Consider the following 14537-nt stretch of genomic DNA (forward strand, 5'->3'; position numbering starts at 1 on the left):
TTTGAAATTTTTCCCAACACAAGTCCGTATCCCAATTGAAACTAGAACATCATTATTAAATTGAAATTGAATCCACGTCCAAAACCAGACCCACCCTTGAGAAACAGGCTTAATGTCATATCAAACCAGATATAATCCATATCAAACCTGTTCGCATCCATAAGCACAAAAATTCAGATCTGATTAGCTGAACATGTCAGATTCGTTTTGTGTTTTACATCCAAATCTGAAATAAAAAAAACAATACAAAAAGCATATCAATAGCGAAAGAAACCTTTTGTAACTGGATTCATAATAGCTCTTATCAGTTCTTATCCAAATCCTACTCCAACCTCATTAGGCCAGATCCTTAGATTCAGCCAGCCTACATCTAACTGCAATCTCACTAGTTTTACAGCCTTCTGAAGTGTTGTAAACACTTTGAAGTCAGTCACAAGTCCTGTTCTTGGGAAAATACGGGCAAGAAAAAATATTTGCAAAATTTTGAATATAGTTTTTCTTCAGAAAATATCAGCATATAAATATAAAGTAATAAAATATGGATGACACAAAAAATGGTACTATTGCATTAATTTCACAATGAAACAGTGACATTTTCAAAATAGATGGGATGCCGAAAATCGCATTTCGTATATTATCGACCTTTGAAAGTATCACAATATAATTGCAAATTTGCAATATTTCCCAAAATATTGTTAATGTTTATGATTATGGTTAAAAAACAACCACGAATTTCACAAACACTAAACTGTCATTGAAGGAAAGATGATAACTCGGCTGTACTTTTACCAAAAAACATCAAGAGCAATTAGAAACTTGGTAATTAGCTTTTCATTTATTTTCTGCACAGGCAAACCAGGGGATTACCTACCCGGGATTCGAACCCTAGAGCCATCCGCTATGACAGTGCAACCTAACTGTCCAGCTCCCTCATTCAATCCCAAAATTCGGCATTTAGTTTGCACAGACAAAGAAACACCATTGCCCCATTCACATTATTTCAAACCTTTCAATTTGCCATAAACAAATGAAAAGCATTCTCACTTTTAGTTATCTAGCAATAAACTATTCAGGCCTAACTACACAAAGCACTAGAAAGGTTACAAAAGTGCAACCAATTAGAGAGAGGAAGTGGATCCTTTAACCACATGCTGACAATCTGAACTATGTACAATTTCTAGATCAACATATCCTTCCTATTAAACCACATTCAAACAAAACTGTCCCAGCATACAAAACCCAACCTGACACTAATCCTGCACAGAAAAAACTTTGATCTCTAATGAACACTGCCTGCTCTCTTTAACATATATTCTTCATCCACATGTAAGCTCCATTTACTGTAAGCCATGACCAAATGGAACCTTGAAAGACTATGCAATTCCTGTTGTGCATGCATGAACCAAGAAACTATACCACAAGTTAAGGCCGACAAGCATAAACAGCCATGTTCTTCTAAGGTCACAGTGTGTCCGGATCTGATATTAGTAGATAATACTTCCTTTTAGCTTCTACCAGCTCGTTTTCCAACTTCTCGATCTATTTGGATGAAATAGCCCCAAGAAAAACTCAGATATGCAAATCTTAGTCAAGATGCATCACCAAAAAACTAGTGCAAGAAATAAACTGATTTTTATTCGTACCTTCTGCTTAAGGTCAGTTTCGTTTTGTCGATGTTGCTCACACCTGTTTGTAATAGCAAAAGCACTAAACTCAGCCCTTGAGGCAAGCCAATTCACATCCAACAATGTCATAGAAAAAGAGATCATAGTCATTTCCCGTAACTAAAAATAAAAAAATTAATCAAAAATGGCAAAAAATAAGCATTTAACCTGAAACATTAGAAACTACCAATGACCATAAATTTACTTAAGATGAAATGTTCATCTTGTGAATGAACACTCGGTCTTGGGACTCATTAGTCTCCTAAAGCAAAAGCTGCATCATTAGAAAGTGTTATATGTTGAGAAATATGAGAAAAGAGAGGGAAAGGAGCTATGGTTTACACAAGGTTCAAAATGGAGAGAAGAAAGCAAAGTTCATTCTAACTCAATGTCGTGGGAGAGGATACTCTCTAACATAAAAGGGTCGATCCCTCTAGAGTACAACAAAAAGGAAAAAGTAAAAAGTCTAATATACCCCCTTTTACTAGGGTATGTATATAAAGTCCTAATAAAGTTATATTACACATAACTGTACTACATTATATTACATAAACTTTCAATATTATAATCATGAATGATTACAACAAACTCCAGCGCTGAAGAAATTTTGGAGTCTAATCAAATTTGAGATTCAGTAAATATAATTCCAAAAGCTACCATCTTAATCTTTATTATTATTATTTTTTTGTCTTCATAAGGCAAGTAACAACCATATCAATATGTGAAGAAAGAGTACAATAAGGCCATGATGTGTGGTGACACATCAACAGGCAAGAAAGAAAATCGATAATAAGTACAAAGAAGTGCAACATAGTGAAGAAAAATGATCAATCCCTGTGACATGCTAATCCAAGAAAATTAGCCAATCCTCTTGAAATCAGATGATTGAATAAAATTCACACATCCCCAGCAATCATGCAACAACGTGGAGTAAAGTGGGTGTAATTCATTACTTATCTTGCTTTTTTGTTTAGACAGTTGCACCACCATATTTCTTTTATCCACCAAAATCGATTCTTCAACCACCTTCCTCCTCTTCTACAAACTGATGGAGCTAAAACTGACTGAGGATACTCATTTGGTTATTAGCACCTTTCAACCTCTTTATTGCATCATAACTTGCATTCTTTACAATGAGTATTTCTAACAATTCAAATAGAGCCATATATCTTTCAAGCCTTGAATAGACATCTTAAAGGAGTAATAAGCACCACATTGCAAGAAAATTTAAGAGGAATCAGAAAGAAGGATAATTCGAGGAAATCTTGAGTTACTTTTTTTTTCTCTCATGGTTGTCATTATCTTTTTGTTCTTTTTGTTCTTTTTTCTTTTCTGCTTCTTCCTCCTGTCCCAAACCCTTGTTAAGATATGTAAGATATGTAAGATATGCATATACATGTGTATGTATATGTATGTTAAGATACAGAATTACATATACATATATGTATATGTATATTTAAAGTGTTGTAAACCGAAATACCCATCAAGGGTATTTCGGTACTTTCACTGTAATAGGCATCAGCCCAATAGGGGCTGACAGTCCTTATTTCTTTTTTCTGTTTATTTCTTTTTATTTTCAGCTTTTACAGCTTTTTCAATTTCTGTAACATTGGGAGCAACTCCAAGTGACTGTTGGAGCTGCTCCCAACGGTCATAATTCTGACCGTTGGGAGCAGCCCAACAATCACCTTGGACTGCCCCCAATGGTGCCTTGCTCTATAAATTGGTCTAAAAGGCCTTGTAATCTCTAACACTCTTATGAGTGAATTTATTCAATATCAATTATTGTAAGACCCTTGTGTGGGTATTTCAGTGATTGAATCAAGCATTCAACTTGATTGAAAGTTTGTTATTACATGTTCTTGCATGTGTATCGGATTCCATCCATTTCATTACATGGTATCAAAGCTTTGGTGTTGTTCCAAAGAACGTTTGTTAGAAAGAAGATCGTGATCAAAAGGAGGATCGTGGACTTGGGGAAATTCCGGTTGTTGCATCGGAAAGCAGGCCATCTCCAAAAAAAATCTTGTATCACATTTTTTTCTGTTTTTCTCTTCTTTCCCACCTTCTCTTGCTTTTGCTTTCCGTTCATTGTAAATGGAGAATGAGAGGGAAATGATTGTCTCCATTCCTGTACACTTAAACGACACCATGTGATATGGGCATTCATAGTAAAACATAAAATATGGGAAAAGGGGCTTTGAGGGTTGGTTGACGGCTCCGACAAAGAGCCAAAACTCATCCTTACAAAGTTGGAGAATGGAAAAGAAACTGCACTTCAAGGAGAGAAAATGGCTAAAGTCATTTCCGAATATAAGAAAAGGTGGAAAGAATAGAGGATGGGTCACTCCAAAATTATTGGATGGCTCATCAATAGTGTGGACATCCATAAATGTTCTAGTTTGGTGAAGTTTGACTTTGCTAGTGATGCTTGAAAATACCTTAAAGACATGTATAATCTTAAGGATATTGCGCATATATGTAATGTCCAAAATAAAGTGAGGACTATGACTCAAGGAGAGATGAGCATAAGAGAGTACTACAACGCTCTCTCTCTCCTTTGGGATGAATTGGCTCTTCTTGAGCCAAAGTGGCATTGCCCACAATATGTTGAACTCCGCGAAAATCAAATCAAAGCGGAACATTTTTATCAATTCATAAATGGGCTAGGTCCGAATTTGAAAGATCTAAATCCGCTCTTCTTCATAAAGGAGTTCCTTCCATAGTTGAGACACTTGAAGAATTAACTATGGAAGAGAATATGTTGAAAAAGTCATCTACTTCTAAGGATGAAGAATCCGTGCTTACTATGTCAATGCCCGAAAATCATACGAAGAGTTATAAACCACCTCATTTTGTAAGAAATGAGAATGGTAGAAACCCTAACAACTATGAAAAGATGGGTGATCATGAGATAAAGAAAGGTGGAAAAATTATTTGCGACCATTGTTATGAACCGGGTGAAAAGAAGTTGTCATTATGTATATGTCTAACCCGATCCATTTATATAATGGATCGGGTCCAGATCCAATTAGTGTATAATGTAAATTAGCATGCTATTAAGGGGTATTTTTGTACCCTAGTTTTATACACTTAACACATTAATAGAATGAAAGGTGCAGCCATGATGGACTCTCTCTCTCTCTCTCTCTCTCTCTCTCTCTCTCTCTCTCTCTCGATGACAGGCCTGTACAGAAGAACAAGGGATTCTTTTTCACATGGTATCAGCGCAGCGTGACGTCTGGGAGTGAAGGGCTGCCTCGTTTTCAGTCTATCAACGTGAAAGTCAACAGGTTCCCCTCTCTTTCTGTGAGAAACTCGACCACTGTGGAAACGTAAAGTGCAAGTGCGTGGATTTAACCAAGTCTGGGTGTAAAAAGGTTGATCTCAGTTTCACGATGACAGGTTCACCTCTTTTTCTGTGAGAAACTCAACCTCCACGTGAATATGGAAACGTAAAGTGCAGGTTCCTCTTTCTTCGTGTGAAAAACTCGACCTCTGTGATTCTATTTGATTTTCTGTGATCCTCTTTCTTTCTGTGAGAAAACTCGACCTCTGTGGAAACGTAAATCTGTTTCTATTTCAAATCATTGTGATTCCCTTTGATTTTCTACAATCTGCACTTCTGAAATTTCGGTTAATATATGATTCTTCTGTTAATCTTTGATGTTTTCGCTGGTTCTAAAATTATTTTTGTTTTTTCTGACTGCCGAGTATCACCTGGTGCATCAGCCTGTTAGCAGAGCCCTCTGCATCACCTGGAAATCACGTGAACTTGTTTTCTCTCTCTGTCATCTGTCAGTCGAGTGTCCTGTTAGCCGAACCCTCTGTTTTGTTTTTCATACCTAAGTATCAGTTCAGATTTTCCCTCAAATGGATTTTACTCATGCGCAATCATGCCTGTCCTCAAGTTTTCTCGGTCAACTAGTCTCTGAAAAACTGAATAACTTCAATTTCTTAACCTAGAAAAGACAGATCATCCCATTTATAAAGAGTCAGGACCTCTCTGGTCATCTGGATGGATCGGTTCCACCGCCTCCAGAATTCTTTTCGCATGAAAAAGTGGACGATAAAGGAGAACAATTTGTTGTTCTTCACAAGAATCCAGAATATGTTGCTTGGATGAAGAGGGATCAATCGCTAGTGGCATACATCACTTCAACTCTCTCACAAGAGGTCCTTATTGCTCTTCCTGATGATTGTTCGGCCAAGGAACTGTGGGATACGTTAGTTCAAACATATTCACAAATTTCGGAGGCAAGAATTAAGTTTCTTAAGCGAGAGTTTCAAATGCTGAAGAAAGATTCCATGTCTATTATGGAATACCTCAATAAAATGAAAAGCATCACAGACCAGCTGGTTGTTGTTGGGTGTCTTGTCAATGAAAAAGATAAAGTGCAACAAACCTTGAGTGGATTAGGGCCAGACTATCATGTTATGACGACAACCTTACTATGTTTACCAGAACTTCCAAAGTTTGAAGATCTTCGTGCGAAATTATTGCAATATGAGATGACTCTGAAAGGATCTTCTGAAGATTCTCATGGGCATTCAGGAACACAAAATGTGCTGGCTATGGGAATGAGTTATGGTCGAGGACGAGGAAGTTCTTTTCCAGGAAAAGGAGGCCAAGGGAGAAATACCTATGGAGGTCGTGGCATACTTCCAACACCCAATATACAAGGACAAAGACCCATTCTCACTTGTTTCCTATGCAACAAGAAAGGGCACATTAAAGCAAATTGTTGGTTTAATCCTCAAAACAAAGGGAAAGCTCCACAAGCAGAGGCTAGGAAGGATGGAGAAGTAAAAGAGTTGTTGTTGGCAGCCTTGGCAGGATTGAATATGAAGCAAAATGACAAAGGAATTTGATATGTCGGCTCCGGAGCAGCTACTCATGTCACGTGTGATGTAGGTAAACTCTTGACTCTTACTCCTTATGTTGGTAAGAATAGCATAGTCACAGGAGATGGACAAAGACCCATTCCCACATGTTTCCTATGCAACAAGAAAGGGCACATTAAAGCAAATTGTTGGTTTAATCCTCAAAACAAAGGGAAAGCTCCACAAGCAGAAGCTAGGACGGATGGAGAAGTAAAAGAGTTGTTGTTGGCAGCCTTGGCAGGATTGAATATGAAGCAAAATGACAAAGGAATCTGGTATGTCGACTCCAGAGCAGCTACTCATGTCACGTGTGATGTAGGTAAACTCTTGACTCTTACTCCTTATGTTGGTAAGAATAGCATAGTCACAGGAGATGGATCTCATCACGCAATCTCACATACTGGAAATGCCATTATACACATGTCAAAGTCCTCTCTTAAACTTCCAAGTGTCATCCATGCACCTAATATTCAAAAGAACATCGTTTCTGCCTCAAAACTTGTTGATGATGCTAATGCTTCAGTTGAATTTACTCCCTCTTTTGTTTATGTTAAGGATCTTCGCACGAGGAAGACATTCGCTGAAGGAAAACGATGGGGCAATATGTACATCTTTCAAGAAGATCCTTCATTCATTCATTCTGACTATTCATCCTTGAAGCCTCACCAACGTCAATTTTTTTATCTTGATTTTATATTTACTATTTTTGAATGTAATAAGCCAAGACTTTGGCATAGTCGTCTTGGCCATTGTGGTCGCCATTTTATTGAAAAACTTGTCTCAAATAATCTCATTCCTAAGTCCAGTCTGAGTTCAGAAGTCACTGATACAAAGTGTTCTAGTTGTCATTTATGTAAGAGTCATGTTTTATCATTTACTTCTATTAATAAAAGAGCTTCAAGGCCATTTGAGGTCATTTGTTCAGATGTCTGGGGTCCTGCCCCACTTCTCTTTCTGGCAGTAAATACTATCTTATTTTCATTGAGAGTTACTCACGTTATACTTGGATATTTTTTATGAAGCACAAATCAAAAGTCTTTGGATTGTTCCATAGATTTCATTCTTTTGTTCAAAATCATTTCTCTACCAACATTCTCAATTTCCAGTGTGATGGAGGAGGTGAATTCTCCTCGAGTGACTTTGTTAGTTTCCTTCAACATAATGGGATAAAGAGAAGAGTGTCTTGCCCGCATAGAACTCAACAAAATGGGATTGTTGAGATGAAGCATCAACATATTGTTGAGACTGCAATGAGCATGATGCACGGGAGCAATCTCCCTGTATCATTATGGACTGAGGTTTTTCACTCCACAGTTCATGTGATAAATCGATTACCCATGAGTATCTTAGAAAATAAGTCACCATATTTCTCTCTTTTTGGCATACAACCTGATTATCATGAATTACGTGTGTTTGGGTATGTTTGCTATGTTTACATTGACAGCTCACTCAGGCACAAGTTCCAAGATAAAGCCTTAAAATGCAGGTTTATAGGATATGCAGAAGACTACAAAGGGTACAGGTGCTATGATCCCCTGAGTAAGCGTGTCAAAAATATCAAGGAATGTAATTTTAGATAAAATGAACTTTGATGATCAGGATGCTAATTCAACCCTTCATGCTGATAACACAAGCCCCAGCATTGAGATATACTACCCATGGTTAAATTCAGAACTCTTTTCCAATGGTAAAGTAGATTGTTCAGAAAATTGCAGTCAGAAGGAGACACATAAGGAATCAGCCAATGAAACTCAAACGGAGGAGACTGTTATACATGACTTGGAGCCAACAAGGTATAAGGGTATTGTGTACACCAGGCGAGAGAAAGAGCCCTCATTCATTTCTTGTACGAGTACGGATCCATCTAGATCATCCGCTTCGCAGACGATGGATATCAGAAGATCCTCACGGATTCGACATCCGCTTGACAGGTGGGTAAGTTAAAAAAATTTCACTGGATTTTCAGTTGTTCTTGACATCCATAAGTAAAGAGGATGAGCCCCTCATGTTCTATCAAGTTGTGAGCTCTAGAAGATGGGTAGAAGCAATGAATGAAGAAATGGAGGCCTTACATGAATGTGGGACATGGGAGATTGTACTTAGACCACTAAACAGAAATGTTGTTGGGTCAAAATGGGTGTACAAGATAAAGTATAAACCAGACGAGAGCATCGAAAGGTACAAGGCTAGACTTGTAGCCAAGGGATTCAGGGATTCACACAAGAGGAAGGCCAAGACTTTGATGAAACTTTCAGTCCTGTAGTTAAAATGGGGATCATTCGCATTGTGTTGAGTCTAGCCATTAAACATGGATGGACATTGAGCCAGCTGGATGTAAAAAATGCATTTCTGCACGGGGATTTAAAAGAGGAGGTCTACATGGAACAACCCACTGGATATGCAGAACGAGACGCCAAAAAATATGTATGCAAGTTAAAGAGAGCACTTTATGGTTTGAAACAAGCTTCTCGTTCCTGGTTCGACAGCTTTTCTCTATAAATACAACGACATGGTTTCTCTCGATCCCTTCTGGATCACTCATTATTTATTCACAATGAACAAGGAGTCACTACTCTTCTATTAATATATGTAGATGACATCATCATCACAGGGAACTGTAAAAGTCACATTGAGCAGGTGAAGAAGTTATTAAATCAGAGATTTAAGATGAAAGATTTGGGAGAGCTGCGATATTTTCTTGGGGTAGAAGTTGTTAAAAGAAATGATACACTCACCCTTACTCAACACAAATACACGTTGGACATTCTCAGCAGAGCAGGCATGACAGATTGTAAGCCGTTAACAACTCCAAGTGTCATTCATCAGAAACTGAGTTCAAAGGAAGGAGATATATATGGAGATCCCACTAAGTATCGTAGCTTAGTTGGCATGTTGCAATATCTGACTTTTATTAGACCTGACATAGTATATTCGGTTAATCAGGTATCCCAGTTTATGCATGAACCACGTATGTCACATATGGAGGCAGTCAAACGTATACTTCGTTACCTGAAGGATACAGTTGGTGATGGGCCGGTATACAAGAAAAGAGACTTAGATCCAGGCGGGGGCCATGAGATCATCACTTATGTTGATGCTGATTGGGCGGGTGATCCAGATGAACGACGATCATATCCGGTTATTGCAGCTTCATTGGGCCAAACTTGGTATCTTGGAGTAGTAGAAAACAAAAGGTGGTTGCTAGATCAAGCACTGAGGCTGAATACAGATCGATGGCCACTGCCACGGCCGAGGCTACATGGATAAGACATCTCCTGACAGAAATGGGAGAACCGATTGCTCGGTCACTGTTGTTGTGTGACAATCAAAGTGCCATCAACATGTCCTTCAATCCCATCCACCATAGTCGAGCAAAGCACATTGAAATAGATCAACATTTTATTAGAAAAAAGGTTGAAGACAAAGAGATTGAGCCCATGTATGTGCCAACTGAAGAACAAGTTGCTGACATCCTCACTAAAGGGTTGACAAAGGATAGATTTTGGTTTCTGAAAAACAAGTTGTTCATGGTTCAGCACCATGCACAACTTGAGGGAGGCTGAAAAGAAGTCGTCATTATGTATATGTCTGACCCGATCCATTTATATCATGGATCGGGTCCAGATCCAATTAGTGTATAATGTAAATTAGCATGCTATTAAGGGGTATTTTTGTGCCCTAGTTTTATACACTTAACACATTAATAGAATGAAAGGTGCAGCCACGATGGACTCTCTCTCTCTCTCTCTCTCTCTCTCTCTCTCTCTCTCTCTCTCTCTCGATGACAGGCCTGTACAGAAGAACAAGGGATTCTTTTTCACACCGGGACACATCAAACCTTTTTATCCCAAAAGAAAGAAGGATGACTATAAAGAAGAAAAAAGGGTGGCTTCGGTTGAAATGAGTGAAGTAGACGACTCCAAATGCATTGGTTCACTCTCAGCTCAATTCATGGAGGCATTGCAACCTATGTTTAAAGCTCAATCTCCTTATTCAGGAACGACTGTATCAACAAGTGACAATCATGGTAAGACCTCGTGGATCTTAGATTCTGGTGATTCATTTCACATGACCCCTAATGAGTCAATATTGTCTGAATGCAAATCTAACTAAAATGATTCTTGTGTTTCCATTGTCGATGACACCTCTTTAAAAATCAAAAGTTTTGGTATTTATCAAAAAACACCTATATTTCACGTACCAAATATTAGAGTAGTACCTATAAAATAAAGTATAAGCCGGATGGTACTATTGAGCGCTACAAGGCTAGACTACCAAGAAGGAAACTCTAAAGAATACGTGTGTAGATTAAAGAGAGCTATATATGGTTTGAAGCAAGCATCTCGATCTTGGTTTGACAGTTTTTCTCTTGAAATAGAGAAATATGGTTTTAGTCTTTCTGAGTGTCATAAGCCGAATCTTTGGCATAGTCGTCTAGGTCATTGTAGTAGTCGTTTTATTGAAAAGCTTGAAGCAAGCTTAAATTTAAATTTGCTATCGGTTTTTCAAATTGCAGACTATGATTGTAAAATAATTTTCTCATCTAATGATTGTCTAATACAGGATCTCCAGTCCGGGAAGCCGATTGGGCAAGGCGATAAAAGAGGAGACCTCTATGTTATGGACAATCTTAAATTGCCAAGACAACTTTTTTGTAATTTTGTGGAAAAGAAAGACGTAGAAATTTGGCACAAAAGACTAGGACACCCTAGTGTGACCAAACTACAATTATTTTCATTTCTCTCAAATTGTAAAAGGGAAAATTTTGTATGTGAAGATTGCATTTTTGGCAAAATGAAGTCTTTACCTTTTGGAACAAAACATCTTATTGTTAGATTTGCAGATCTCCAATCTTTTATCTGTACAAGAGGGAATAATGAAAGTGAGGATAAGGATAATAGAGAGGGAACCCTTCACACTGGGCGTCCATTCTCATTGAATATAAATAGAGCTTACAATACTTATTAGGGTATAAAGTTACCCTTGAACAATAATAAAAAATTACAACATGTCCACCTTATAGGTAAGGTATGGAAATTAGACATACAAGTGATTGGATCCAGATCTTAAGGATCCGGTCCAGATTCAAGACACTAAGACAGAACTGATGTTATCTTTTCACCCTCCCTCAAGTTGTACATGGCCTTGTACCATGGACAACTTGCCTTTTTTTATCCAAAATTTGTCCTTCGTTAACCCTTTGGTGAATAAGTCTGCTACTTGATCTTCAGTTCTCACAAATTGAGGTTCAATCTCCTTGTCTTCAACTTTTTGCCTCACAAAATGCTGGTCTATCTCAATATGTTTAGCCCGACTGTAATGAATGGGATTGAAGGACATATTAATCGCACTCTGATTGTCACACAATAAAAGTGTTCGAGAGATATGTTGTCCCACTTCAGTCAACATATGCCTTATCCAAGTGGCCTCAGTAGTGGTCATCGCCATTGATCTATATTCTGCTTCTGTACTTGATCTTGCAACAGCCTTTTGTTTTCTACTGCTCTAGGATATTAAGTTTAACCTGAAACTGACCTTCGTTCATCTGGATCTCCTCCCCAATCAACATCACTGTAGACAATAATCTCATGTTCTGTCGTCTGTGACAAGCTTGATTTATACAAAAAACCATCTCCAATTGTCCCTTTTAAATATCGAAGAATCCTTTTAATAGCTTCCACATGCCCTACCCTTGATTCGTGCATGAACTGTGAGACCTGATTGACAGAGTAAACTATGTCAGGTCGAGTAAAAGTTAGATACTGGAGCATGCCAACCAAACTTCGATATCGTGTAGGATCTTCATATAAATCTCCATCCTTTAAAATTAACTTCTGGTGAAGCACACATGGAATGCTCAGAGGTTTACATTCCTTCATACTTGCCTTAGTTAAGATATCTATGGTGTATTTGTGTTGAGTTAGCATTAGGGCATCTGATTTTCTGTCAACCTCAATTCCAAGAAAATACCGCAACTTCCCTAAGTCTTTCATCTTAAATCTTTGACTTCGAAGTTGTTTGACCTTTTCAATATGATTTTTAGAGTTCCCAGTAATAACAATATCATCAACATATATGAGCAACAAAGTGACCAGATCTCCCTGTTTAAAAATAAACAGAGAATGATCTAAGAGTGACCGTGAGAAACCGTGCCTCTGTATTTCCATAGAGAAACTGTCAAACCAGGAACACGATGCATGTTTCAATCCATAAATTGTCCTTCTTAACTTACATACATACCTTTGAGAGTCTCCTTCAGCATATCATGTGGGTTGCTCGATGTAAACTTCCTCCTTAAGATCACCGTGAAGAAAGGCATTTTTAACATCAAGTTGACTTAGTACCCATCCATGTTCAACGGCTAAGGAGAGAATAAGTCGAATTGTCCCCATCGTTATAACAGGACTAAAGGTTTCATCATAATCTAGCCCTTGTTCTTGGGTGAAGCCTTTGGCCACAAGCCTCGCCTTGTAGCGTTCAATAGTGCCATCTGGCTTGTATTTTATTTTATATACCCACTTTGATCCAACAACATTTCTATTTGATGGTCTTGGAACAATCTCCCAGGTTTCACATTCATGCAGTGCCTCCATCTCATCGTTCATGGCCTCAACCCACCTTTTAGAATGTGTTGCTTGGTGAAAGGTAATGGGTTCATCCACTTTGTTCAAAGAGGTTAAAAACAATTGAAAATCCATGGAGAAATTCTCATAACTAACCCACCTTTCAACAGGATGTCGAATTCGATTAGACCTTCTAAGATCGGAATTTTATGAGGGTGCATGACCAGGCATATTGGCCATTGGTCTGTGCTGCTCTCGTCGAGTATATACAATGTCCTTGTAGCTGCCTTGTTGTGATGAGGTTTTTGCATCTTCTTGGTGACTCAAATTGTCATGTTGTTCAAACCTCTCTGTTACCTGTCTAAATTCTGCAGGACAATTGATATCGGCTTCAGTAAATAATTCTGAGCTCAGCCATGGATAATAGAACTCAACAACATTCGACGAGGAATCTGTGAATTCTGGATAAGAGTCAAAGTTCATCTCATCAAAAAATGATGTGTCTGGAGACTTTGATGCGCTTTGTTCTTGGATCATAACACCTGTAACCCTTGTAGTCATCTGCATACCCGACAAATCTGCACTTTACAGCATTATCTTGAAATTTGTGCCTTAATGAGCTGTCAACATGGACATAACAAACACATCCAAACACATGCAGATCATGATAATTGGGGTGAACTCCATGTAAAGTAAAATATGGAGATTTTTTTTCCAAAATATTCATCGGCAATTTATTTATAATATGGACTGCAGTATGGAATGCTTCCGTCTATAAATTTATGGGTAGATTGCTATCGTGCATCATGCTCATTGCAGTTTCCACAATGTGTCAGTGCTTTCTCTCAACAATTCCATTTTGCTGAGGGGTGTGTGGGCAGAACACTTTCTTTCCTATTCCGTTATTCTGGAGAAAACTAATAAAGTCACTAGAAGAATATTCACCTCCCCCATCGGACTGTAAATATTGAATATTTTCGGAGAAGTGGTTCTTGACAAAAGAATAGAATCTTTGAAACAGAAGGAAAGTTTTTTATTTATGTTTCATGAAAAATATCCATGTATAACGAGAATGACTATCAACAAAAATAAGATTATATATAGTACCAGAACAAGAATTGATTGGAGCAGGTCCGCAGACATCTGAACAAATAATTTCAAAAGGCCTTGAAGCTCTTTTATTAACACTATGAAAGGGGAGCACATGGCTCTTACATAGTTGGAAACTAGAACATTTTTGTTTATTCTTTTCAAGACTCAGACTCTCCTTAGGAATAAGATTATTAGTGACAAGCTTTTACAATCTGAGACGCTGAAGACAAAATCAGAGGGGGCAAAGGAAGACACAGACGAAGGCTTCAAGGTATTACAGATTGGTTGACGACATGTAGAAGGATCCTCTTGAAAGACGTACATGTTGCCCTGT

The 14537-nt window shown here is 38.0% G+C and overlaps 1 protein-coding gene across 1 annotated transcript in view; it reads right to left on the minus strand.

Moving 5' to 3' along the window:
* Window positions 1-1042: 1042 nt before the first annotated feature.
* Window positions 1043-14537, minus strand: part of LOC149817695 (protein MICRORCHIDIA 2-like) — a 122661-nt gene continuing 109166 nt past the window's right edge. Inside the window, exons 19-20 of the mRNA XM_089983948.1 lie at window positions 1644-1686; window positions 1043-1539 (exon numbers count right to left, since the gene is read on the minus strand). Coding sequence (XP_089840074.1) covers window positions 1462-1539; window positions 1644-1686 — 121 coding nt within the window. The 3' untranslated portion in view covers window positions 1043-1461. The remainder of the gene's footprint in view (window positions 1540-1643; window positions 1687-14537) is intronic.

Source organism: Nuphar pumila, chromosome 13 (assembly GCF_984573655.1).
Source record: "Nuphar pumila chromosome 13, dmNupPumi1.hap1.1, whole genome shotgun sequence".
NCBI classification, from domain to species: domain Eukaryota; kingdom Viridiplantae; phylum Streptophyta; class Magnoliopsida; order Nymphaeales; family Nymphaeaceae; genus Nuphar; species Nuphar pumila.